At 32.6% G+C, this 24,000-nt stretch overlaps 1 protein-coding gene and 1 long non-coding RNA gene across 6 annotated transcripts in view; one reads left to right on the plus strand and one right to left on the minus strand.

Moving 5' to 3' along the window:
* Positions 1-4,075: 4,075 nt before the first annotated feature.
* pkp1a (plakophilin 1a) overlaps positions 4,076-24,000 on the plus strand; it is a 53,984-nt gene continuing 34,059 nt past the window's right edge. The window contains exons 1-3 of the mRNA XM_073939586.1: positions 4,076-4,194; positions 4,294-4,622; positions 21,110-21,225. Of these exons, the coding sequence (XP_073795687.1) occupies positions 4,076-4,194; positions 4,294-4,622; positions 21,110-21,225 (564 nt within the window). The remainder of the gene's footprint in view (positions 4,195-4,293; positions 4,623-21,109; positions 21,226-24,000) is intronic.
* On the minus strand, positions 6,736-14,674 carry LOC101884546 (uncharacterized). Of its 5 annotated transcripts, none has more exons than XR_012398954.1 (13): positions 14,257-14,333; positions 13,840-13,976; positions 12,563-12,596; positions 12,372-12,400; positions 12,211-12,280; positions 11,868-11,896; positions 11,702-11,771; positions 11,583-11,616; positions 11,227-11,296; positions 10,827-10,871; positions 9,754-9,887; positions 9,546-9,677; positions 6,736-7,231 (listed from the first exon to the last, which is right to left on the minus strand). It is a non-coding gene; the product is annotated as an uncharacterized lncRNA (long non-coding RNA). The 5 variants fall into 5 exon arrangements; XR_011008402.2 differs by having other exon boundaries at positions 6,847-7,231; positions 11,589-11,616; positions 14,257-14,362; XR_012398952.1 differs by having other exon boundaries at positions 6,848-7,231; positions 9,754-9,884; positions 11,589-11,616; positions 14,257-14,674.

Raw genomic sequence — 24,000 nt, forward strand, 5'->3', positions numbered from 1 at the left:
ACACCATTGTTTTTCTTGTAAAACTCCCAATAAGTTTGATGTGTCAAATGACCATCTTCCTATTGGAAAAAAAAATGATAGATCCAAGATGGCCGACTTCAAAATGGCCTCCATGGTCACCACCCATCCTAAAAAGTTTGCCCCCTCACAAGTGCCACAAACAGAACATTAATATCACCAACCAATCCCATTTTATTAAGGTGTATAAATGGCCCACCCTGTTGAAATATTGTGTCTCAGTTCAATGACTAAAGCAAGGGTCACCATCTCGTTCCTGGAGGTCCGGTGCCCTGCAGGGTTTAGCTCCAAATTGCCTCAACACACCTGCCTGGGTGTTTCAAGTATACCAAGTAAGACCTTGATTAGCTTGTTCAGGTGTGTTTGATAAGGGTTGGAGCTAAAATCTGCAGGACACCGGACCTCCAGTAACAAGTTTGGTGATCCCTGAACTAAATGATAAGTACAGTAGTAGAAGCCATTACCATAAGAAGTAATATTTAAAACAACTCATCTAAATGTTTTTGTTACATAACAATAGGAAAAAATCATGTTTCCGGGTGTGGTTGAAAAAAAGGGCTAATTATACTCTAGAGTTACAGCACTTGAAAGCTCTGCATTGGTAAGCTGATGCGTTGTTATACACTGGAGCTGTATGGTTATACTGTGTTCTTAGCACTAAATGTTCACTGATAGTTTGTGAGTTTGAAAACTGTCACTTAAGTGTGATGCCAATGACTGCAAAACATCCCACGTCATTACGTCAGCATTACACTATCCATGCCGCACTCTAATGAACCTAACAAAACATGCTTCCAGAGACGGACAGAAATAGATAAGTGGCAATTTTTAGACCACTAGGCAAATATCACACAAAGCTGCAAGCAGACATTCGTGTTTGAGGAGGCAGCTTGTGATAGTACTGAACCAAGCAGTAGCTACTGTTTAAAACCAACACAATCTCACGGTAATTAGTAACTTTTTTATTTAGTGTCTAATTCTTACATTTGCCACGCCTCCTTTTTAAAATCGTATGAATTCGTTTGATTAAGCCACTAAACTGGCAAAACATAAAATACTTACGTTTTCTTGTGAGATCAGGGTGATAAAACTATTTCAACATGATAACTAGTTTATTTTCTTGTGAAATATAAGCATAATTGATGCCATATAAAACTACAGAGTACCTAAAGAAAGTTATAAGTTATATAAAAAACAATTAAAATATGTTTTAAAAAAGTGGATAGGTTTAATTCAATCTCAGCTAGCAAAAATCATGTGGCTCAAATTCGGCCCACACCAGACACTTGTACATCCGGTCCACATACGGCATGGAATGATGGCACTTGGTCCAGTCCTTTTTGTCATAAGTGCCACATCTTTGCCTTAAATGGCCCATAAATGAATTTGAATCTTTGGCCCCCCTTTGCCATTGTACAGGTGGGCCACTTCAGGCTCACATGTATTTTGTGTGGGTCAAATGAATACCACCAGTGCTGCATGCCTAAAGTGGCCCACATTCGAATGCTATCTGGGATGCATTCATTCATATTTTCTTTCGACTTAGTCCCTTATTCATCAGAGTTTTCCACAGCAGAATGAACCACCAACTATTCCAGCATATGTTTTAAGCAACCCAGGCTCATTCTGATTACATACCCCTATTAAAATTTTTGGAGAGAGCAAAATACATCCAGGAGCTACATTTTTTTTATTCATTTATTTTTTTTGCAGTTTTTTTCTTTTTTGCTAATCCACCAGAGGCCACTGTGTACACTTTTTGAGATCTCAGATTTCTCTTGTGATTGCCAGAAGTGACAGGACATCTGACGTACAGAACTGCAAGAGTGTTGCGCTTTACAGAAAAAAAAAATTTCCTGCGTAAAAGTCATTTTTATTATAGTCTATATTTTTTCATTTAAAAAAAATCTGTAAAAAATATATATAAAATTATATTATTTTAGGTTGTTGTGTTACCGTCTTCTAGGCTAAAAGATGACACCATTTTGACAGTTGTAAGAAACACACAGTGACTGCTAGCCAGTTTTGAGGAAAACATGACACAGTTGTAACAGGGTGTTACAATTAAGCCACACTGTTGGACACCAGTTAAACTAACACAATAGTTTTTGGAATTTTGACTGTGATGTTGAGAACTTTTTATATCGAAAATGTTTTTTAATAGAAAATATTTTTTTAATAGAAAACAATTATTTTATTGCTAATAATGCAAATAAATGCATTGTATAATAATGGATAATAATGCAAACAGATTCAAATGTGTTTATCAAATAAACAATTAAATAAATAAACATACTGTGCTTTGTAGAATAAAAAAGAAATGAGCCAATACTGAGGAAATAGCTACTATTTAAAGTAAACAGGAATTAAATTAACTGTGTGAAATCTTCCTTTATAAGCATGTGTTACAACTAGCCCCCTGTCTGTTACAACTTGCCCCGCAGGTGGGGTAAATAGTAACATTTATACTCCTGGCACCTTTGGCAATACTGCAGAGAAACCATACTGTATGTCCGGCAATCATAATTTCAGTGCTCATTTGTAGGAGAGGCTTGTGTGTTTTTGGTAAAAAAAAAAAAAAAAAAAATATATATATATATATATATATATATATATATATATATATATATATATATATATATATATATATATATATATATATATATATGGTTTGTCTATAACCCCATAACTTTATTCATTATTTGACCAAAATCTAAAAATTTTACTTTGTGCCCAGCTCCCACCTAGAATACAATACAATACTGCACAATACAATATTTATTTATACATTTATTTATAAATACTTAAATGGTCTAAGTAAATGACAATCAGTATAAGTAAGAAATGTTTTTAATTTATGATATGTAAGAAATGTACAAAAAACTATGAAGTTACAATTACTTAATTGCATTGGTCTTTCAAACACTTAATTTAAGTCAAAATTCAATTAAATAAACAACAAAATGTATATTTACAGTGCACTGTAGCATTGGCATTGCACATTTGTCACAAATGGTGTAGTATTGCAGGCCCGTAGCCAGCCTGGTGAAAGGGGCGGTTCTTTTTTCTCAAAACGTGGACTTTTTTTCAGTTATTCACCTCATTTTCTATATAATTATGATGTTTAAATACTCCAATAAGTGGCATTTTAAGCACTATTTTATCTGGATTAGCTTGTTGTATCCTCCATTTTAGATGTACTAAAATATTTCCTAAAGATTTATAATAAACAAGTATAAAAAGAGCTTCACGATTTTCTTCTAGCCTCTCTTGAAAATTTATCTAACAACAACAGCCTAATTAAACAGCAAAAGTCAGTCTAAGGCACTTGAAAAATGTTGAAAAAATAATAAAAAAGCCTTTACTGACATGGCTATTTCTTAAAACTGCGCCTACACATGTTTTTTGATAACACTTGACTTCATCAGGGTAACCTCATGTAGCCACAGTTTTAAGGAACAACCATGTCAATAAAGGCTTTTTATTATTTTTCTCACTTTTTTGAGTGCCTTGGACTGATTTCGATGTTTATTCCAATGAATCCCTTACGCCAGGCATGTGCAAGCTTGGTCCTGGAGGGCTGGTCTCCTGCAAAGTTTAGTTACAACCCCAATCAGACACACCTGGGCTAGCTAATCAAGCTCTTACTAGGCTTAATAGAAACATCCTTGCAGGTGTGTTGGAGCAAGTTGGTGCTAAAACCTGCAGGACATCGGGCCTCCAGGAATGAGTTTGGACACCCCTGCCTTACACAAAGAGCACCGTGACATTATAAGCTACCCCTGAGAACTTTTTGTTTGATTTTAGACTTATATACACAGCCTAATTCGTATTAAAATTTACTTTAATAGGCTGCTTTTGGTGCTTCAGACCTTTTCATTGGTCAGTTTTTTTCTCTCAAGAATGAGTTTCAAGATTTAGAATAAAAGTTAGTCTACTTGTTAAATTTTTTTTTTTTTTTTTTTTTTTTTTTACATCAGTAGGTTAATAGTGATGTTTACTTCACTTATGTCATATTGTGCGTTTTTACGATGACATAATAGTCAAAATATGTCGAATGAGAATATGTGGCAAATATTCTGGACCATTGGCAAACTCTGGACCTTTGTCAGTGGGAGTAGTTCTTTCGAACCACCCGAACCCCCCTGGCTACGGGCCTGTATTGGTAACAAAAAGGTAAACAGATAGGGACAGACAGACGTGTGATCGTGCGTAGGAAACGTCAGGTAACTGACAGGCTTTAAAAGTGAATGTTGAACATTGATTGGCCCGCAGTGCTGTGAAGTGGGCGTATCTTAGGTGTGGCTCCTTACTGAAGCGCTGGAGCTTCATCAGTTTCTCCGCCGCCGCGCAAGAGTTTGGAGAAGTTGAAGGACAGTCTGTCAGGTTTAGCCGAAGGTTCGTGCGCGCAGAGCCACCGAGAGCAGCGATGTCTGCCGAACCTATTCGCTCGGTTTTAGGCTCCGTTTCGACGGATGACACCTCGCTGGTCCTGCCGTCCGACAAGACTCAACGGAGGGGTCAGGAGCGCGTGCAGGAGCAGGTCAAGAGCATTCGAAGGAAGACGAAGATTGTCAAGAATGACTCCATCCCGTCGCCGACAAGTGAGTGCGCGCTTTAAATGTGTGGAACGCCAGTAAAACACCGTGAAAGCAGCGCTGCCTGTGTGTTTGGCAGTATCTGAAAACAATTTTCATGAGCAAGTTGAAGCAGGTTTTGAGGCAAAGCTGCCTTCATTTAATTAATTTCTCAAACACAAGAGTGTTTGACAGGGGTGTGTCTGAAAACCCTGAGAGCCGAAAGTTTGCCTAGACGGCATTTTTGGATTAAGAGATAAACACATTATTTCCCAAAATGCTGCATATTGCAATTACTATAACCCTCAAAATTCAGAAAACTGTTCTCACACACATTCATTTGGAATAAATAAATTAATTAATAAAAGTACTTTAAATTTTGTGTAAAGCTATATGTCAAAAAATACAAAATTATACAATTTCTTTTGTACTCAAGCAGAATTATCTTACTATAATAAGAAACTCTTAAGATTTCTCATAATTTTTCTCATTAGTACTAGCACTTCTGAAAAATCCAATTTTAATAAATTATTTGAGAATTACAAGTATTAAGAATTAACAAGTATTAAATTAGTATAAACTAATTTAAGACCATGATGCTCTAAACAAATTATTAAAACCTACATGGCTATTTTGAACCAAACATCATATATTAAAAAAAGGTAAATTTATTAAAATAAATGTATTTAATAAAAATAAAATAATTTATAATTTACATGTGTTTGTTTCTTTTTGGTTTTGTAAATGTTTATACAATAACTGCTTTTGACGCATCAGCTATGGTGTATCCAAACACAACGTGCGCAATAATAATGATAACAATAAATTATTTAATATGAAAAGCAGATGGGGCTAGTAAATATTAAATAACAGTTGTTTGTTTATGGCTTTGGTTATGCAGTGTTATTTTCTGGTGAACTTTTTGTGAACTAGGCATGAACAGACATGAACAAACATGCAAAAATGAGCAGTGTTGACAGGGTAGAAGCACAGATTTGGATTAAATATTCATAAAAAAATAATAATAGTAAAATATGAGTGACAGAACAAGCCTTCCCTTGTAAGACAAGAACACGTTTGCATACTTTCTTTTTAAAGATTAGTTTTTAGGTCTATATTATTATTATTATTCATTCATTCATTTTCATGTCGGCTTAGTGCCTTTATTAACCCGGGGTCGCCACAGGGGAATAAACCGCCAACTTATCCTGCAAGTTTTTTACGCAGCGGATGCCCTACCAGCGGCAAACCATCTCTGGGAATATTATTATTATTATTATTATTATTATTATTATTATTAATTTTATTATTATTATTATTATTATTATTATTATTATCATCATCATCATCATCATCATCATCATCAATGATGGTCGTGTTATTCTTTGCCATGATGACAGTGAATAATATTTTTCTAGATATTTTTCAAGACACTTCTATACAGCTTAAAGTGACATTTCAAGGGTTAACTAGGTTAACTACACTCTAAAAAAAAATTCCGTAAAAAAACAGTAAAATGTACTGGCAGCTCATTACACAAATATTTTACCGTAAATTAAAAACGGAAAACTTCTGTTAATTAACAGTGTGTCCACATTAAAAAAACTAAAAAATATCCGTTTTTTGACAGTTAAACTACTGTAAAATAACCAACCATTTTATAGTAATTTAAGGGTTTTCTATATAAAAAAACGGTTATTTTCTGTGTTTTAAAGGGTATACCAACAGTAAAAAAGCGGAAATATTCTGTGTTTTAATAGTATACCTACTGTAAAAAAACAGACAGATTCTGTGTTTTAATAGTATACCTACTGTAAAAAAACAGACAGATTCTGTGTTTTAATAGTATACCTACTGTAAAAAAACAGACAGATTCTGTGTTTTAATAGTATACCTACTGTAAAAAAACAGACAGATTCTGTGTTTTAATAGTATACCTACTGTAAAAAAACAGACAGATTCTGTGTTTTAATAGTATACCTACTGTAAAAAAACAGACAGATTCTGTGTTTTAATAGTATACCTACTGTAAAAAAACAGACAGATTCTGTGTTTTAATAGTATACCTACTGTAAAAAGAGGAGTTTTTTGGGTTTTAATAGTATACCTACAGTGAAAAAAATAACAGATTCTTTGTTTTAATGGGATACCTACTGTAAAAAATAATTATTTTACTAATTTAATGCTCTTCAAGCAGCATAGAAATGGCAATTGGTAAGGACAAACATATACATATGGGAAATACACTATTAATGGTTTACAATAGTAAAACAAAACATTTATTCTATACTGTATGTGTAGAGAAGCAGTAAATAGTTTGTTATCTATGAACTTACAATGATTAGTACAAAAACAACTTTGCAATTAAAACAGATTTTTTAATGAATACAAATCATTTGAATTCCAAATAGCTAGTTATACACACAATAATACATATTGACATGTGAATCGCACAGTGACAAGTCTTGGCAAATAATCTCATAGCAAATTAGTTTTAAATGTTAGCTTTAAGATAATTGAGGACAAGTGGGCAAATTACAAGTACTTTACATTAAGAAACCAGGTTAACTGCAAGATGGCAGGAAATAGACGATACAACTGGGTCTTCTTCCTCTCCAATACTGATACTTCAATGGCTGTAAAACAAAAACAAAACAAAAAAACATTACTAATGACATTTCACTTACAACTGGGGTGATTCCTAGCATGTCAATAGTTCTGTTAATCATTGACTCTACATTAATAGATGTTAGCAGTCGGTTATAAATACAGCTACAAATGCTGTAATCTTGACTTAAGCACATTTATAATGTGCTTAATAATTGTGTTAACAAACTTTAATGATTGATTTTACATGACTATTTTCATATATATATATATATATATATATATATATATATATATATATATATATCAGGGCTCGAAATTAACTTTTTTACTTGGTAGCACCGGTGCTCCCAACTTCAAATATTTAGGAGCACCAAAATAAATTTAGGAGCACCAGAAAAAAATTAGGAGCACTCACCAAAAATGATTGAGCACCGCTGCAAATTGCTTTTTAAGGGATTTATTGTATTTTAAAACAACATTAATAGGACTGACAAAAACCAGAAACAACTATCTAACTAATGCTGCGAAGACATTGATATTTGTGTGCAATAATTCCAAAATGAATGTCTAATAATTATAGAATATTAGTGATGATGAAAATGACAATAATAGTAAAAAATGAATTCCATTTCTCATTATGATACTGCCTTGAATGTGCATGAATGTAGGTTATCTGCTATAAAAAGTCTGTTACTTTATGAAAAATAATTGTATAGTTTGCATCAAACAAAAATGAAGCATTGCAGTAAGAAATATGTATTTGGTACTGCTGTTTTTATATGCATGTCAGTTTAATAAATAATATTTCTGCTACAAAACAAACAAAAGATTATAATAAATCATTCAATTCAATGAGGAAAGCTGCAAAGCAGTCATCAGTAACTAAATAAAAAATAAAAATAATATACACCTCAAAAAAGAATAGACAAAAGAAAGTAAATAAAGTCTCACTTCTATCACTCTTTAAAAGATTTGGTTTCAGTTTGTGTCAATTTAAAGGTTCAGTCTGAGCTGATCTTCATTTTTCTGTGTTAGTGGAAAAGCAGGCGAGTCAGCCGACCCAATTTATGAGCAGGCAGCGCAAGATTCTTGCGATGACCACCGGCGGAATACCGGTCTTTGTTATGAGCCGCAGTTTCAGTGTAAACTTAGTAAAGGCGAGCTTCTTTGGCGATGATATGTACAGTATTAGATTTGACTTTTAGCGGACATTTGCGCTGAACACGCAGTGAATGCAACGCATCGAGATTCGAGCGCCTTCTCCAAGAAGCGCGTACTCGATTGATCTCAGCTGGCGGATCATTATTCACCACGTGACGTGTCATGATCGCTTTCATCTGCACCTCAACTTTAGGTGGGGTTTGCAAACCTGTGTGCTTTAAGTTTTTACTCTTCAGCCGTTTGCATTTCCCGTGGTCATAAAAGCTCCTTCCCTGTCATCTGACAGCGGAATACCTTGAGTGAATGACAGCTATAATGAACCAATATAGCGGCAGGGAAGAGTGATTCAGCACGTTTTTACAAAAAATCAAAACAGGTCGCACTACAACCATTATCTGCAGTCGCTCTAATGCTCCCAGATATATTATGAGGTCGCATAGATTAATTTTCGGGCGCATATGCGACCAAAATGGTCGCAATTTCGAGCCCTGTATATATATATATATATATAAAAATCAGATCAGCCACTTTTGATGTTCCCCGTGTTGCTGTGTGTTTGAGTACGCCCTTGGAAACACCAATACACACTTATTTACAAACACCCTCATACACTACAGCCAATTTAGTTAATCAATTTCCCTATAGCGCATGTCTTTGGACTGTGGGGGAAACCTGAGCACCCGGAGAAAACACACAGCAACACGGGGAAAACATGCAAACTCCATACAGAAATGCCAACTGGGACTCGAACCAGCGACCTTCTTGCTGTGAGGCGACAGTGCTTGCCACTGAGCCATTGTGCTGCCCAACTATTACTATATGCCTGAATAATAAGATATTTAAATGTTAGTTTGAATAGTTTATTAACCATTTACTTACACATTCTGAATGATTAGAAAAAAAATACACCAACTATTCTTAAATCACTGGTTTGTAAATAATGCGATACTAAATTTAGTAATGAAAAATTAATCATTAACAAAATATGAAAACAAAATAATTAAGCACATTATAGATGTGCTTATAAGTCAAGATTACAGCATTTACAGCTGTAGTTATAAACTGTATACTAAGGTATATTAATGTAGAGTCAATGCTTAACAGAACTTTTTGCTAATGCTTAATAAATTAATCAATAGTGTTTAGTTATTATAAAGTGTTATCGGTGTGCTTAATTACCTTTAAATCTTCCAAGGATTCTGAAAGTCTTTCTGGTCTGACAGGAATCGAAGGAGTTCAGATGGTATGTTTCTGCTTGGTGCCCTTTTTTCTGCTTTGGACCTACGTTCTGGATAGTTACTCGGCATGCTCCTGTTGTAAATGCAACAAACATGCATCACCTTACTTGTCTTGTAAAAATGAAATAAACTTAAATGTAAAAACATACCTTTATATAAACTACAGAGTCAGGGCTGCTTCCTTAGGCTACATAATGTTTAGCACATAAGAGACTAAACATGTAGCTGACCACAATTAGGGGACAGCTCAATGATCTTGTTATTGTGACTGTGGACTCTTCTTCTGAAAAAAAGAAAAGAAAAGTGAGTTGTGTGTTGGGTCTGGTACACATGGAAAGAATATGGAAAGAAACATATGGTTTAATATAGGTTTTTGATATATGTGACACATATAAAATTGGCTGTTTTCCTATATTATATGTACATATATGGGTACATATATGCACACCTATATGTTAAATTATTAATATTATTAATAATATTATAAATAATATAATTATTATGTAAAATTATTCAAATACATGTCTGCTACATAATTTAAAAGAAATTTTAAAAAAAATTATTTACTTAATCAAATAAATATAGTGCAGAAACAAAAATAAGGCAAACAATAAAGGAAAGAAAACAAAATAAAAAAAACGACAAACCATTTTGTTATACTTTTTCTTCTTTTCCACTATCTTTATGCAAGAAAGAATTGACCTTGCAAATGTTTCAGGAAAACGTGTAGACATCATAGCTTTTCATCTCCTCTTACTTATTTGCCATAGTTAAATTCCATAACATGCCAATAACATGTGATACCAAATTCAAGTGGCACATTCATAAGTTTTTTGCATTTTTAAAATTAGTTCTTTTCCAGATAGCAGACCTAAGTTAAATTAACATTGAAATGTTAAAACTTCAATCAAACTATCATTGAAACAATGTTAAAAGTCATCACTGATTTTTAGGCAGTTTTCCACCCTGAAATAATGTTAATTCTATGATGATAAATAGACAAAACTGTCCCAAAATCAGCATTTATTCAACCAAAATTGAATTATTTTTTACAATGAACCCAACATTAAATAAAATGTTAAATCAACCACACTATCATACAATTAATGTTAAAATTTAAAGTTGATTTTTAGCCAGTTTTGCATCCTGAAAAAAATTTTGTTATCACAATCACGATAAATAGACTAAATGGTCACAAAATCAGCATGAAGGCCTGGCTCACCATCAAGATGCCCACATTGAAAATGTCTTTCTCATCATCAGGTGGCTAAGAGAGAAAAGAAAAGAGATTCAGCAGTGGACCAGTTATTTCCTTATCAGTTTAAACAGACATTACCAAAATAAAAAACTTGTAACATTTTAAATGTTTTAAAAATAAATAATAATAATAAATAACTGCTTTATTCATTTAACAGATTACAGTAGCAGCTTAAAAAAACCCAGATAAAACACCCACATCAACCCAGTACTTATAGTTTGAATACATGTTAACAAAATTCAAAATTACTGAAGCAAAATGTGTTCCTGTAAACACTTAGTAAAAATATAGGTACAAGTAATTGGTTTTGCCAAATAATAAAAATAAAAGCATCAATATCAAACAAAAACGCTGAACATTTTACCTCTTAAACTTGTAAGTTTACTGTCATCCCCTGTATGAAGTACAGATGGTCCAGCACAACTGCCTGAGTTCTGAAAGAGCAAACACATATTTTTTGTATTATTTATAAAAATGCAGTACTGACCAGTCAGCATCAATTTCTACACCAACACACCTACAACAAAAATAACACTCATTCAGTTTGAAACATGCAACATGTAGTCTACTTTTATACTTTACAAACTTTGTGAATAATAAAAAATTGAAAACATTTAAAACCCCAGGTGTATTTTATTTCATTTGTCTATATCAACTGAAATTTAGTTTGGATTGAACGTAAGATTTAAGATTTTTATTTAGATTGCTGTGAAAATGTACCTGTACCTTGTACTTATAACCAAAATGACAGAACCTGGAAGTCAACAAAGCAAAATATCAGTGAACCTTATATATACAAAACACTCAAAATCAAACAGAAAAAACCCTGAACATTTTACCTCTTAAACTTCAAAGTTTACCGTCATCTCCTGTATAAGGTACAGAAGGTCCAGCACAACTGCCTGAGTTCTGAAAGAGCAAACACATTCTTGGTAAAATTACAATAGATGCAATGCTAAATATAAATCATTGTTTATTTTTTTGGTTAATAAATGCAGTACTGACCAGTCAGCATCAATTTTACACCAACACACCTACAACAAAAATAACACTCATTCAGTTTGAAACATGCAGCATGTAGTCTACTTTTAAACTTTACAAACTTTGTAAATAAGAAAAAATGAAAACATTTAAAATCCCAGGTGTGTTTTAATTTGTCCATATTAATTCAAATTCAGTTTGGATTGAATTTAAGATTTTAATTTAGATTGCTGTGAAAATGTACATGTACCTTTTACTTATATCCAAAATGACAGCATAAACATAAAGCAAATCTTATATCCTATATCAGTGAACCTTATATCTACAAAACACTCAAAATCAAACAGAAAAACCCTGACCATTTTACCTCTTAAACTTGAAAGTTTACTGTCATCTCCTGTATAAAGTACAGAAGGTCCAGCACAACTGCCTGAGTTCTGAAAGAGCAAACACATTCTTGGTAAAATGACAATAGATGCAACGCTAAATATAAATCATTATTGTTATGGTTAAAAATGCAGTACTGACCAGTCAGCATCAATTTTACACCAACACACCTACAACAAAAACAACACTCATTCAGTTTGAGACAGTATACATTTAGACTTCACAAACGTTGTGAATAATAAAAAAATGAAAACATTTAAAATCCCAAGTGTATTTTATTTCATTTGTCCATATCAATTCAAATTCAGTTTGGATTGAATCTAAGAATTTACCTGTACCATGTACTTATAACCAAAATGAAAGAACCTGGAAGTCAACAAAGCAAAATATCAGTGAACCTTATATGTGCAAAACACTCAGACTCAAAATCTACATAAAAAGATTTCATTTGTGATAACACCATGCATTGTGTTCACTCTATTATCAAGGCTTCATTAAAATAAAACTCCTGATCTCCTAATAGTAAAGAAAATATTATTTGCTATAATGATTCGAACTGACAGTTAGTTTGAAGAATTTTAGGACTGTGGAAGAACAACTCATATTTATATCTTCATATTAGCAGCCGTTGAGGTTCTTAAAAGTGAACTTGGCTGAATCTGCAAGTTGAAAAGACGTTCATAAGTATAATATCCATGACAGTTCAACTCGACTACAACAAACATTTAATTGTGTGCTTTAAGGTACACGTTGTATTTGAGGCCTAAAACGCATGAGTTTAAACACTATATATAATTTTAAATGTCACACACTTACTGTATCACTCTGTTATCTCTGTTACACACAAACACACGTCGCGAAATGCGGAAGTTTTTTTTTCGTTATATTTGGTGAGCGTTATTGAATTCCATAACACTCTCAGTTCTTGCTTCTTATTTGCGTCTAATACCCCAGTTTGTCACGCGGGATGAATGAAATGTTCATGAGTTAAAGTGAAACTGCCGAACTGCAGTTAAAGTCAGGCATCCTGCTGATTTGTTTCAGAAGGGCACTTGTTTGTCAGACGGCTCACTGGTCAGGTATACATCCGCGCTAAACTACCAAAGCATGAAAGTCACCCAGCTCCCAACCCAACGTTGAGAATAGATTAACGGCGATATTTTTTTATCGCGCGATAAAACGAGCACGTTAATGCTGATAACGGCCCACCACTAATAATAACTTTTATGAGTGTGTATTTCCCCTCATACCGAGTTACACAATGCCTCAATTTCACGCGGGTCTAACTTATACTTAAAAACCAGCAAAGCTGTTCCCTGAAACTCGGTCACACAGCCTTAATACGTCGGTCAAACTAAAGCTAACATTTGATAACGTCAGTAAAATATGAAATTATTTATTAATATGCAAACAAACACAGACGGTCAGGTGTTACGAGCGTTTGAAACACGTTAACGTTATGTTCACGTTAACCAGTCATCGAAATACACCTTCATCACTATAACTTATATCAACCAAACTACACAGTGTCACACACTTTGAATGCTATCCCTTGTTCAATGCACTGTACAAAGAAAACATTTTTATTTCTATAAAATAATTAACATACCTTTTACACTCTCACTGACAAGCTGACGTTTATCGTTAATCCAGTCAGACTCACGCAGGTGCAGAGGGAGGGAGTGGGTGATTGGGACGTCACATCACTTCCCGCGCACGGCAGTTTAGAAAAATACGGACAAACAACTGTAAATGAACAGATATCATATTTACTGATAAGGAAAACGCATAAAAAGGTAAAAATTCATTAGATAAATGCTTGTTTAAATTACATTTAACCACTCATAGCTCAGTTTGATCTTAATGATATAAAGTCTGATCTTGTTAACAATATTAAACGTAATTTACTGCTGTACTTTCCATGGCCGCTTCAGACAAGACAAAAATCATTTTAAATAACGATACAAATGTAATAAATCAGTATTTTAACTAAAATATTGTTATATGTTTTATTAATCGTACTTACAGGGAAAAAACAGAGGAAGAAATATGTCCCGGTGTCCATCAAACGCTGCCTGAGCTGCGATCCCCTTCCCATAATGCAATTCGAAAATGTATATAAACGGAAAAACAACCGTAATACGTGTATACGGAAAAAATCCGTTAAAATATACAGTAATTTAACTGTTATTTTACAGATTTTTTTTACAGTGTAGGCAGGTTGGGGTAATTAGGCAAGTTATTGTAAAACAATGGTTTGTTCTGTAGACTATCGATAAAAAAAAATATAGCTAGCCAAAATAAAACAAACAAGACTTTCTCCAGAAGAAAAAATATTATCAGACATACTGTGAAAATTTCCTTGCTCTGTTAAACATCATTTGGAAAATATTTTAAAAAGGGAAAAAAAATAAAGGGGGGCTATTAATTCTGATTTCAACTGTATATTTCAACCCTAGTTTGTTTATTTATTCATTTATTTAATTATTATCAATGTTTTTTATTTGTATACCTGTTAAAGTAACCTAGCTTTGATCAATATTGCACTAAGAAAAGCTTAAACAGTTTAACACAATGAGCCAATTTGAAACTGTAATAAGCCTACGATAACAATATAGTGACAAGTCATCAGCACATGAACAAAAGCGTACTTCTTTAAAGCTTGTAAAAAAAAAATACTGGAACATTATTACAATTTAAAACTACTCTAAAACGTTTAATATATTATTCAATGCACTCGTTATTCACAAGTGTTCTCATTTTAAAAATAAGCACTGGATTTATTTATGCCACTTAGCAGAAATTACTACCTTAGTACTCTGGGTCACTATTAAAGTTAATCTGTAAACGTACAATAATAGCCAACTGTGTTACCGTAATCTCTGTGTCTGGAGGTCACCGTATACAAGCAGCGCTTCATTGTAATAAACTGTAGCACTGTTACAAAATAAAAATGACAAAGCAAAAAAACCGCTGCAGCTTCACATGGTTTGTGTCTTGTCTTTTAATGTCTCTGATGGCTATATTGCTGTCTCAACACAGGATTTATGGCACAGACATATTATTGTGTTCCACCCAGTGTTTAGAAGTGACAGCACGTCTCATTCAGAACATGCTGATTTGCATTTAGCTAAACTGCATTTAATATCCTAAGGATTTTTTTTTTTTCTAATTTCTTTGAAGGTTGTATGCTATTTATGACTGCAAGATATTACCACACTGTAAAACCCAACTTTATCAAATGAAATCAGTGTAGTTAACCTGTGTAGTTAAGTTAATTTAACTCATTTAAAAAGAGTTTTGAACTCAGTGTTGAAGGTAATGAGTTTATTAAATAGCTCATTATTTCAACTTAAACAAAGTTCACAGTACTCGTATAGATTAGAGTTTTTAACTCAAATGGTTTGAAGCAATCGGTTTCCTTATACAAAATGAACATTTGTATATTAATTACTCACCCTCATGTTGTTCCAATCCCTTTTGTTAATCTTCTGAACACACATTAAAATACTTTAGATTAAATTGTAGAGCTCTCTGACCCTCCATAGACAACAAAGGAACCAAATATTGACTTGGTGACTTGACTACTGTGATAATGTTGTACTGTATGTTGCAGTATTGTTAGAGAATATGGTTGCCAAGTCAATTTCCTAACATAGTGCACTCAAACATAAAAAGAAAATAAGAGTAACACTTTAGTTCAACTAACAATTCCCACCATTTACCTCTGGCTTATTACCGGCCTAAGATATTAACTGTTTATTAGCACTTGTAATGAGCTTATTTTATGTTCCTAATGCTAAAGGTACTAACTCAATAACTAATAATACGCAGCTAATTAGTAGTTTATTGAACTAAAACTTTTTGTTAGCTGTTTCTTAATAGATTTGTTTATAACGTTTATAACGTGACTTGTGTAACAATATAACGTGATGACTGCGCATCATGGTAGGAGTCCTTTGCATCAAGATACTTATTTATTGACTAATACTTAATAAATGTGCATACTGTATTAGGTGCTGTACTTATTCATTTGTTGTTAGTTTTATAGGGTTAGGGTGAGGGTTGGGGTTAAAAAGATATATAATTTTGTTTTCATATTTAAAACAAAATATCAACATCATGTCACACTGTAGTGTTGACACTAACATCGTTTTGTGAATGATCATGTCAAAGTTATGGTATAAAGGTTAAAGATGAACGCACGAAAACAACAGTGTAATTAAACAGCTTTCATTTTTTCTTTGTACATATAGAATGTTATTTCCCAGTGCTGGGTTGCAGCTGGAAGGGCATCCGCTGTGTAAAACATATGCATTGGTTGTTCATTCCGCTGTGGTGAATCCTGATGAATAAAGCGACTAAGCCGAAGGAAAATTAATAAATGAAAAATTTAGAGGGCGAAGCAGTGGCGCAGTAGGTAGTGCTGTTGCCTCACAGCAAGAAGGTCGCTGGGTCGCTGGTTCGACCCTCGGCTCAGTTGGCGTTTCTATGTGGAGTTTGCATGTTCTCCCTGCGTTCCAGTAGGTTTCCTCCGGGTGCTCCGCTTTCCCCCACAGTCCAAAGACATGCGGTACAGGTGAATTGGGTAGGCTAAATTGTCCGTAGTGTATGAGTGTGTGTGTGTGAATGAGTGCATGTGGATGTTTCCCAGAGATGGGTTGCGGCTGATAGGGCATCTGCTGTGTAAAAACGTGCTGGATAAGTTGGCGGTTCATTCCGCTGTGGCGACCCCGGATTAATAAAGGGACTAAGCTGACAAGAAAATGAAATGAATGAATAATTTAGAATGTTAGAATTAAGAAAGAAATATCACACATTTTACCATAATTTACTGAAGGAACAAACATTAAATTAAATTGCTTATAAAGCAAAGCGAACATCTTGTCTTGACATGGTAAAAGACGCTAATTATCCCGGTGCAATACCAACATTCTTGTTAACTGACATTTACTATTTAATACTTTGCCAACATCCTTTAAACCATTTATCAGCAGGAAAGTTTTATTTCTGATTAAGTTGTGTTACTCCCAATGATGATGCAATAATATTTCACTTCTTTTTTCTATTTTTGCTTTTTATTTTTATAATATACACTCTGTACTTGCCTTTGCACTGTACAAGTGGTTAAATAACAGCTTTCTTATTTTGTGATTCGTGTTTCTCCCCTATTTATTCATGTTTATAAATCGCATTTAAAGACTTTTATCTCTACTTTGATGTTGAAAATTCAACTGCAGTTTAAGAAAGGGACCTTTATTGTCATTTTAGTACAATATATTGTATAAAAACATAATATAGATTATTATGTTTAGTCCATAAAATGACTACAGTTTAATACCAGGTTTTTGTGCTGTTATTTACAATACCAAGCCAGACAATATTTCACTTAAAATGATTAAAAATGTCAATAAAAAGTCAAAATTGTAAAACTTTTCGACATCAAATGTTGTTGGAGGAAAGATTAAGGTCCCATAACAATCAAATAAATGAAAGAAAATATCACAAAATATAAAATATACAAAATGTATAATATTTTTTCTACAACGTAGTAGATTTAATATACATAATTACGTTATTATTTTTTTAAAAATTTTATGTTAAAACCAAAATGGCATTTGTATTTGACTCATACAGTAACTTTTGAATATATAAGCTTGCTGTTTGTTAATATAAATGTTAATTAATATTGTTTATAATTTACATTAATGATATGTGTAAGACAGTTGTTTAAGTATCTTTTGTTCTGGGGATAATTTACCAAAACTTATAAAGTTGATTAAAAGAGTTCTTTAGGAAATTAAAAGTAGTAATAATATACAGTTAAAGTCAGAATTATTCGCCCCCCTGTTTATTTTTTTCCCAATTTCTGTTTAACGGAGAGAAGATTTTTTCAACACATTTCTAAACATAATAGTTTTAATAGCTCATCTCCAATAACTGATTTATTTTATCTTTGCCATGATGACAGTAAATAATATTGACTAGATATTTGCAAGACACTTCTATACAGCTTAAAGTTACATTTAAAGGCTTAACAAGGTTAATTACGGTAACTAGGCAGCTTAGGGTAATTAGGCAAGTTATTGTTATTATCTGTAAACTATTGAAAAAAAATATAGCTCATAGGGGCTAATAATTTTGACCCTAAAATAGTGTAAAAAAATTAAAAACTGCTTTTATTCTACCTGAAATAAAACAAATCGACTTTCTCCAGAAGAAAAAAATATTATCAGACATGCTGAGAAAATTTCGTTGCTCAGATGATCATGATTTATTAAATCATACAATTAGTTGGAAACCGCAAATATATATTGTAAATATTAATATCCAATTGAGTAAAAACTCTAGCAATAGTGTATAAAGCAATATTTATCCTGGACAATATGTCAATGTATGTATTATATAACACACTTATGTTGCCATATCTGAGTTATTGTGTTGAATTTTGGGTGGATGCATATAAATCTAATTTATATTTCTTTATGTACAAGGCAGAAAAAAATAATTAGACTGATAGAACATGTGGGGTATTTGGAGCAAACAAGTCCTTTATTTATTTATTTTTTTAAATTAAAGATACTTAAGTTGAATGATTTGTTAAATTTTGAAACAGCACAACTTATGTTTAAAGCTAGGAAAAAATTATTTCCGAAATGCTTACAAACGTTTTTTTGAAGAAATACAAGCGGGATATAATCTGAAAGAAGAGCAACATTATAGGAGGTTGAGAATAAGGACAACTTTAAAAAGTTTGTGTACGGCTGTATGTGGAGTGAAATTATGGAACAGTCTGGAACAGATTCTTGAACAGGATAATAATTTATTCTAAAAAAGTTGTATAAATAAATAATATTAAAGGAATATAATGATGAATATAGGTGATTGAAAAAGAATAAAATGAGAACGTTATGATGAAATTTTAATTAATGGCTGTTAAAGCATAAAAAAGGCACATATAGCCATTTAAAAAAGTCAGATTTATGTGACTAAACTTTTTTCTCTTTTAGGTAAGTTAGGATTATCAAATTTGTTTCTGTCATGCTTAATAGCAGTATAATGAGAGAGATATGTTTTGAGAAATTGTTATAACTTTTCTTAAAAGTCAAGTTTACATACAATAAGATTATTATGCCTTTGAACAAGCTCAGATGATAGTGCCAACATTTTGGACATTTGTGATTGGCTAATTGACAGCAAGACCAAAAACAAGGGAAATAAGTCTAATTTTTGGAGACATGTCCTGTGGTCTGATGGAACTAGGATTGAACTGTTTGGCCATAATGACCAGTGTTACATTTGGTGGACAAAGGAGAAAGCTTACAAGCCTAGGAACACCATCCCAACTGTGAAGTATGGGGGCGGCAGCATCATGTTGTGGGGCTGTTTTGCTACAGTAGGGACTGGTCCACTTCACAGCATAGATGGCATCATGAAGAAAGAACATTATGTAGAAATACTGAAGCAACATCTTAAGACATCAGCCAGGAAATTAAAACTTGGCCACAAATGAGTCTTCCAAACAGATCATGACCCTAGGCATACTGCCAAATTAGTTAAAGTGTGCTTTAAGGACAACAGAGTGATTGTCTTGGAGTGGCCATCACAAAGCCCTGATCTTACCCTATAGAAAATTTGTGGGTAGAGTTAAAAAAGCTTGTGTGAGCAAGACCCAGTTACTCCAATTATATTAGAAGGAAAGGGTCAACATTGCTTCAAACTATTGTGAGAAGCTTGTGGAAGGACACACAAAACATTTGACCAAAGTTATAATTTAAAAGCAAAACTAAAAAATACCAAGAAAATGTTTTAAAACTTTTGACTGTCTAGAAATTAATAAATTCTCAAAAAACAAATTCTCTCATTATTCTGGCATTTAGCAAATGTAAATCATTTAGGTAATCCTAACGGACCTAAAGTAGTAATAATGTTTAGTATGATTTACCATCAGAACTTTTTTTTCAAATTTTTTTTAGATAAAATGAATAAATAAATGGTTATGTTCCTTTGTTTAGAGTGAATGTAAACGTCTGGTTTTAACTGTATTTTGGGTGTGTGTTATGAAATGTAAATGTACAAATGGAATCAAACATATATGTCAAAGATGCCAACAGGATAAAATATGTCTTATGTAAAAAGTAGAGATAAGTAAAAGAAGAAGTAAGTTTAAGAAATAGACGTCTTTTGGATAAGACGCTAAACCGAGGTCCTGACTCTGTGGTCATTAAAAATCCTTCGATTTTTGTCCTTCGAAAAAGAGTAGGGGTTTAACCCTGGCATTCTGGCCAAATTTGTCCACTGGCCTCTGTCCATCATGGCCTCCTAACCATCCCCATTTCATAATTGACTTCATCACTCTGTCTCCTCTCCACCAATTAGCTGGTGTGTGATGTGCGGTCTGGCGCAAAATGGCTGCCGTCGCATCATCCATGTGGATGCTGCACACTGGTGGTGGATGAGGAGTTCCCTCATGTGTGTAAAGCGCAGTGAGTGCCCAGAAAAGCGCTTTATAAATGTAAGGAATTATTATTATTATTATCATTATTATTATACTATTATTATTATTATTGTTATTATTATTACTTTATTATTATTATTATTATTATTATTATTATTATTATTATTATTATGTGTGTGGTAATGGGGTGGGAAAATAATATGCTTGTGCTTCATCCTGTTCCATTTCGACTATGTTGAAATGTATTTTTTGTTAAAGAATGTTTATGTATAATATTTCTGTTCAAAATAAATAAATCAAATAAAATAATCAAATCAAATATTGTTGTTTGACTCAAGCTTCTCTGTTTTATTGTGTATTTATGTTACACACACACAAAAAAAATTATAATTGTATTATTCATGAGTTTCATCTTTTGCAGCTCCAGCATCAGCGACAGAATACAGTGAGCCTAAATTCCAGTTCTCACCGGCAAAAGTGAACAACACACTCTTCAGATTTAGTGGTTCCAACATGACTACAACCCAGAACAGAATGGTAAAGAAAACACACACGCAAGCACGCACGCACACGCAAGTAACATGATTTATATACACAGCACTCTTTGACAGGAGTGATTTATGATTGTTGGATGTTTAGAGTTATTGCCACGGCAGACTTGTGTTAGAGCGTTGTGCACGTTTTCTGCTCTCAATTTTTTTAGTTTATTGTAATTTATAATTTAGAACAAAATTCTCAATTTAAAAGTGGATCTGTTGTTTTATAAGTTTATCAAGCCAAAGTCTTTTTTGCAATTAAATTTCAAAGTTGTGAATTTAAGTTATATTTAATTGGACCACTGCATACATATACTGTGCTCAGCATCTATAAGCACACCTCTCACAAATCTATCTTTTTAAATTCATTTTTTTTTTTTTAATAGGAAGCTATACAATACTATATTTGTGCATATTCATTACATTAGTCAGTACTGAAGGCAAATCTGGAGCTAATCTAACAAAATCATTTACGATAAAGGTCTAAAAACTAGTACACCCAAATTGATATGTTATAGAAAAATATTAAGTACAAATTCAAAGAGGAAAAATCTGTTAAATTTTTGTAGGTTGTAATTTTTGTTTGGAATATTTAGATTAAATTTAACTGTATTATCTTTTAACTTTATGAATACATTTGGTGACTAAAATCTTATTTTAATAAATATATCTGTTTAATAAATCTGTTTTGTTTAAATGGACTAAAGTACATTGCCCATATTCTCTGAGAATGGAATAAAATATTTATTTTCCAAATTGGGTCTACTCGGTTATGCTGAGCACTCCATTGCCTTGAGTCTCCATAGCATGTGTTTAAAAAAACAAGATCCTCATGTCATGGGAAACTAACACAATAGCGAACGCTCTCATGCGTTCCTGCATTCAGATGTGTGAGATTTAGAATTGGAAACACAATCTTGCTCTGGGAAACATTTAACCAGATCATGTTGATGATAGACTTTGACTCGGGCATTTCAGAATGACTGAAACATCTTTTTTTTTTTAGATTAGGTGAATGGAGTTTTTGGTTGAAAAATATAGTATTTCTAAACTAGCCTTCATCATTTGTTTTTACATATTTTTTTTATTCATTTAATAATTCGGTTTTTATTAAAATGGTAGTATTTTTAATCAAATTAATCTGTTTACATTTTTATCTTATGTATAATTTATTGCTGTTGATGTCTTTGTATTGTCAATATTTTAGTGGTATTTTTACTTGAGTACAAAAACAAACTGTCACAAGCTCATTTAGTGCAGGTGTTTTATATTAATAATTATAAATGTATGATGTTTGTATGTAATTATAAATGTATGAATTTAAAATATATGTTTTTCTGGATTGCTGATAATACATTTCAGGTGTTCAACACATTGCATGTCAGTCTTGAAAATAAAAATAGGTGCTGGAAAAAGTGCTTAAAAGTCCTTGATTTTTGTTAGGCAATGCCTGTATGAACCCTGCTTTTGGTCCCTTAACAAGTGGGAGGCACATATGCAAACTGTTGTAATTCCTACAGTGTTGGAGTCCATTGTGAGCTGACAGTCCATTGTGATGGTGCCAAAAATGTTAGAATCGATGTCTCAATAATTACATAATTATTCTACAATATTGACCACATTGAAATGACTCAAACTGAATGAAATTTGATTTAATTTCTTACACACTTGCTCAAATACCCTTCAAATGAATAAAACCTGCATGTGTATGGATTTCTTAAAAATATTTAAAACACACAAAACTCAATTTATTACAATAAGTCTGCTGGAACAGTTTTGTTCATTTCCTTCTGTCAGAATCTGATTGTATTAACTGTATTTCATTTTTGTTTTACCATTAGAGTGTGCAGTTGAATTAGAATTATTAGCCCCCCTTTGATTTTTTTTCTTCTCTTTTTTAAATATTTTCCAAATGATGTTGAACAGAGCAAGGAAATTTTCACAGTATGTCTGATAATATTTTTTCTTCTGGATAAAGTCTTATTTGTTTTATTTCGGCAAGAATAAAAGCAGCATTGAATATTTTAAACATCATTTTATGGTAAAAATTATTAGCACCTTTAGGCTAATTTTTTCTCAATATTCTACAGAACAAACCATGGTTATACAATAACTTGCCTAGTCACCCTAACCTGCCTAGTTAACCTAATTAACCTAGTTAAGCCTTCAAATGTCACTTTGAACTGTATAGAAGTGTCTTGAAAAATATCTAGTCAAATATTTTGTACTGTCATTATGGCAAAGATAAAATAAATGAGATGAGTTATTAAAACTATTATGTTTAGAAATGTTTTAAAAATCTCTGAGTTATACAGAAATTAGGGAAAAATTACCAGGGGGCTAAGAATTCTGACTTCAACTGTATACAATGCATATAATTGATATATATTGTGCTCTTTCATGCCGTTTCAACATTTGTTTTAGACATTGCCCTCGGAAAGGAGGGCGGTGACGGTTTTATTACACTCCACTGATCTGCACTGAACTGCGCCATCTGATAGTGTATGCTTATTATAACAACATACTAGATAAAATCTGCTGCAGGGCCATGCATTTGGATTTATGACATTTTGTAGTTTGTCTTTGATCAGACCAGATTTTGGTTTTTGATAAGAGGTATAAATAGTGTCATATTTATCATATAGATCATGTTTTATGCATAAGTTTATATAAAAGCATAACAGGACTAATTGTCAGTTGGACTTCATCCGTGCATTCATTATACATACACTTTTACATCTTAACATAAACTTGTATTCAATTCAATTCATGTTTA

This window comes from Danio rerio, chromosome 23 (assembly GCF_049306965.1).
Source record: "Danio rerio strain Tuebingen ecotype United States chromosome 23, GRCz12tu, whole genome shotgun sequence".
In the NCBI taxonomy this organism is placed as follows: Eukaryota; Metazoa; Chordata; class Actinopteri; order Cypriniformes; family Danionidae; genus Danio; species Danio rerio.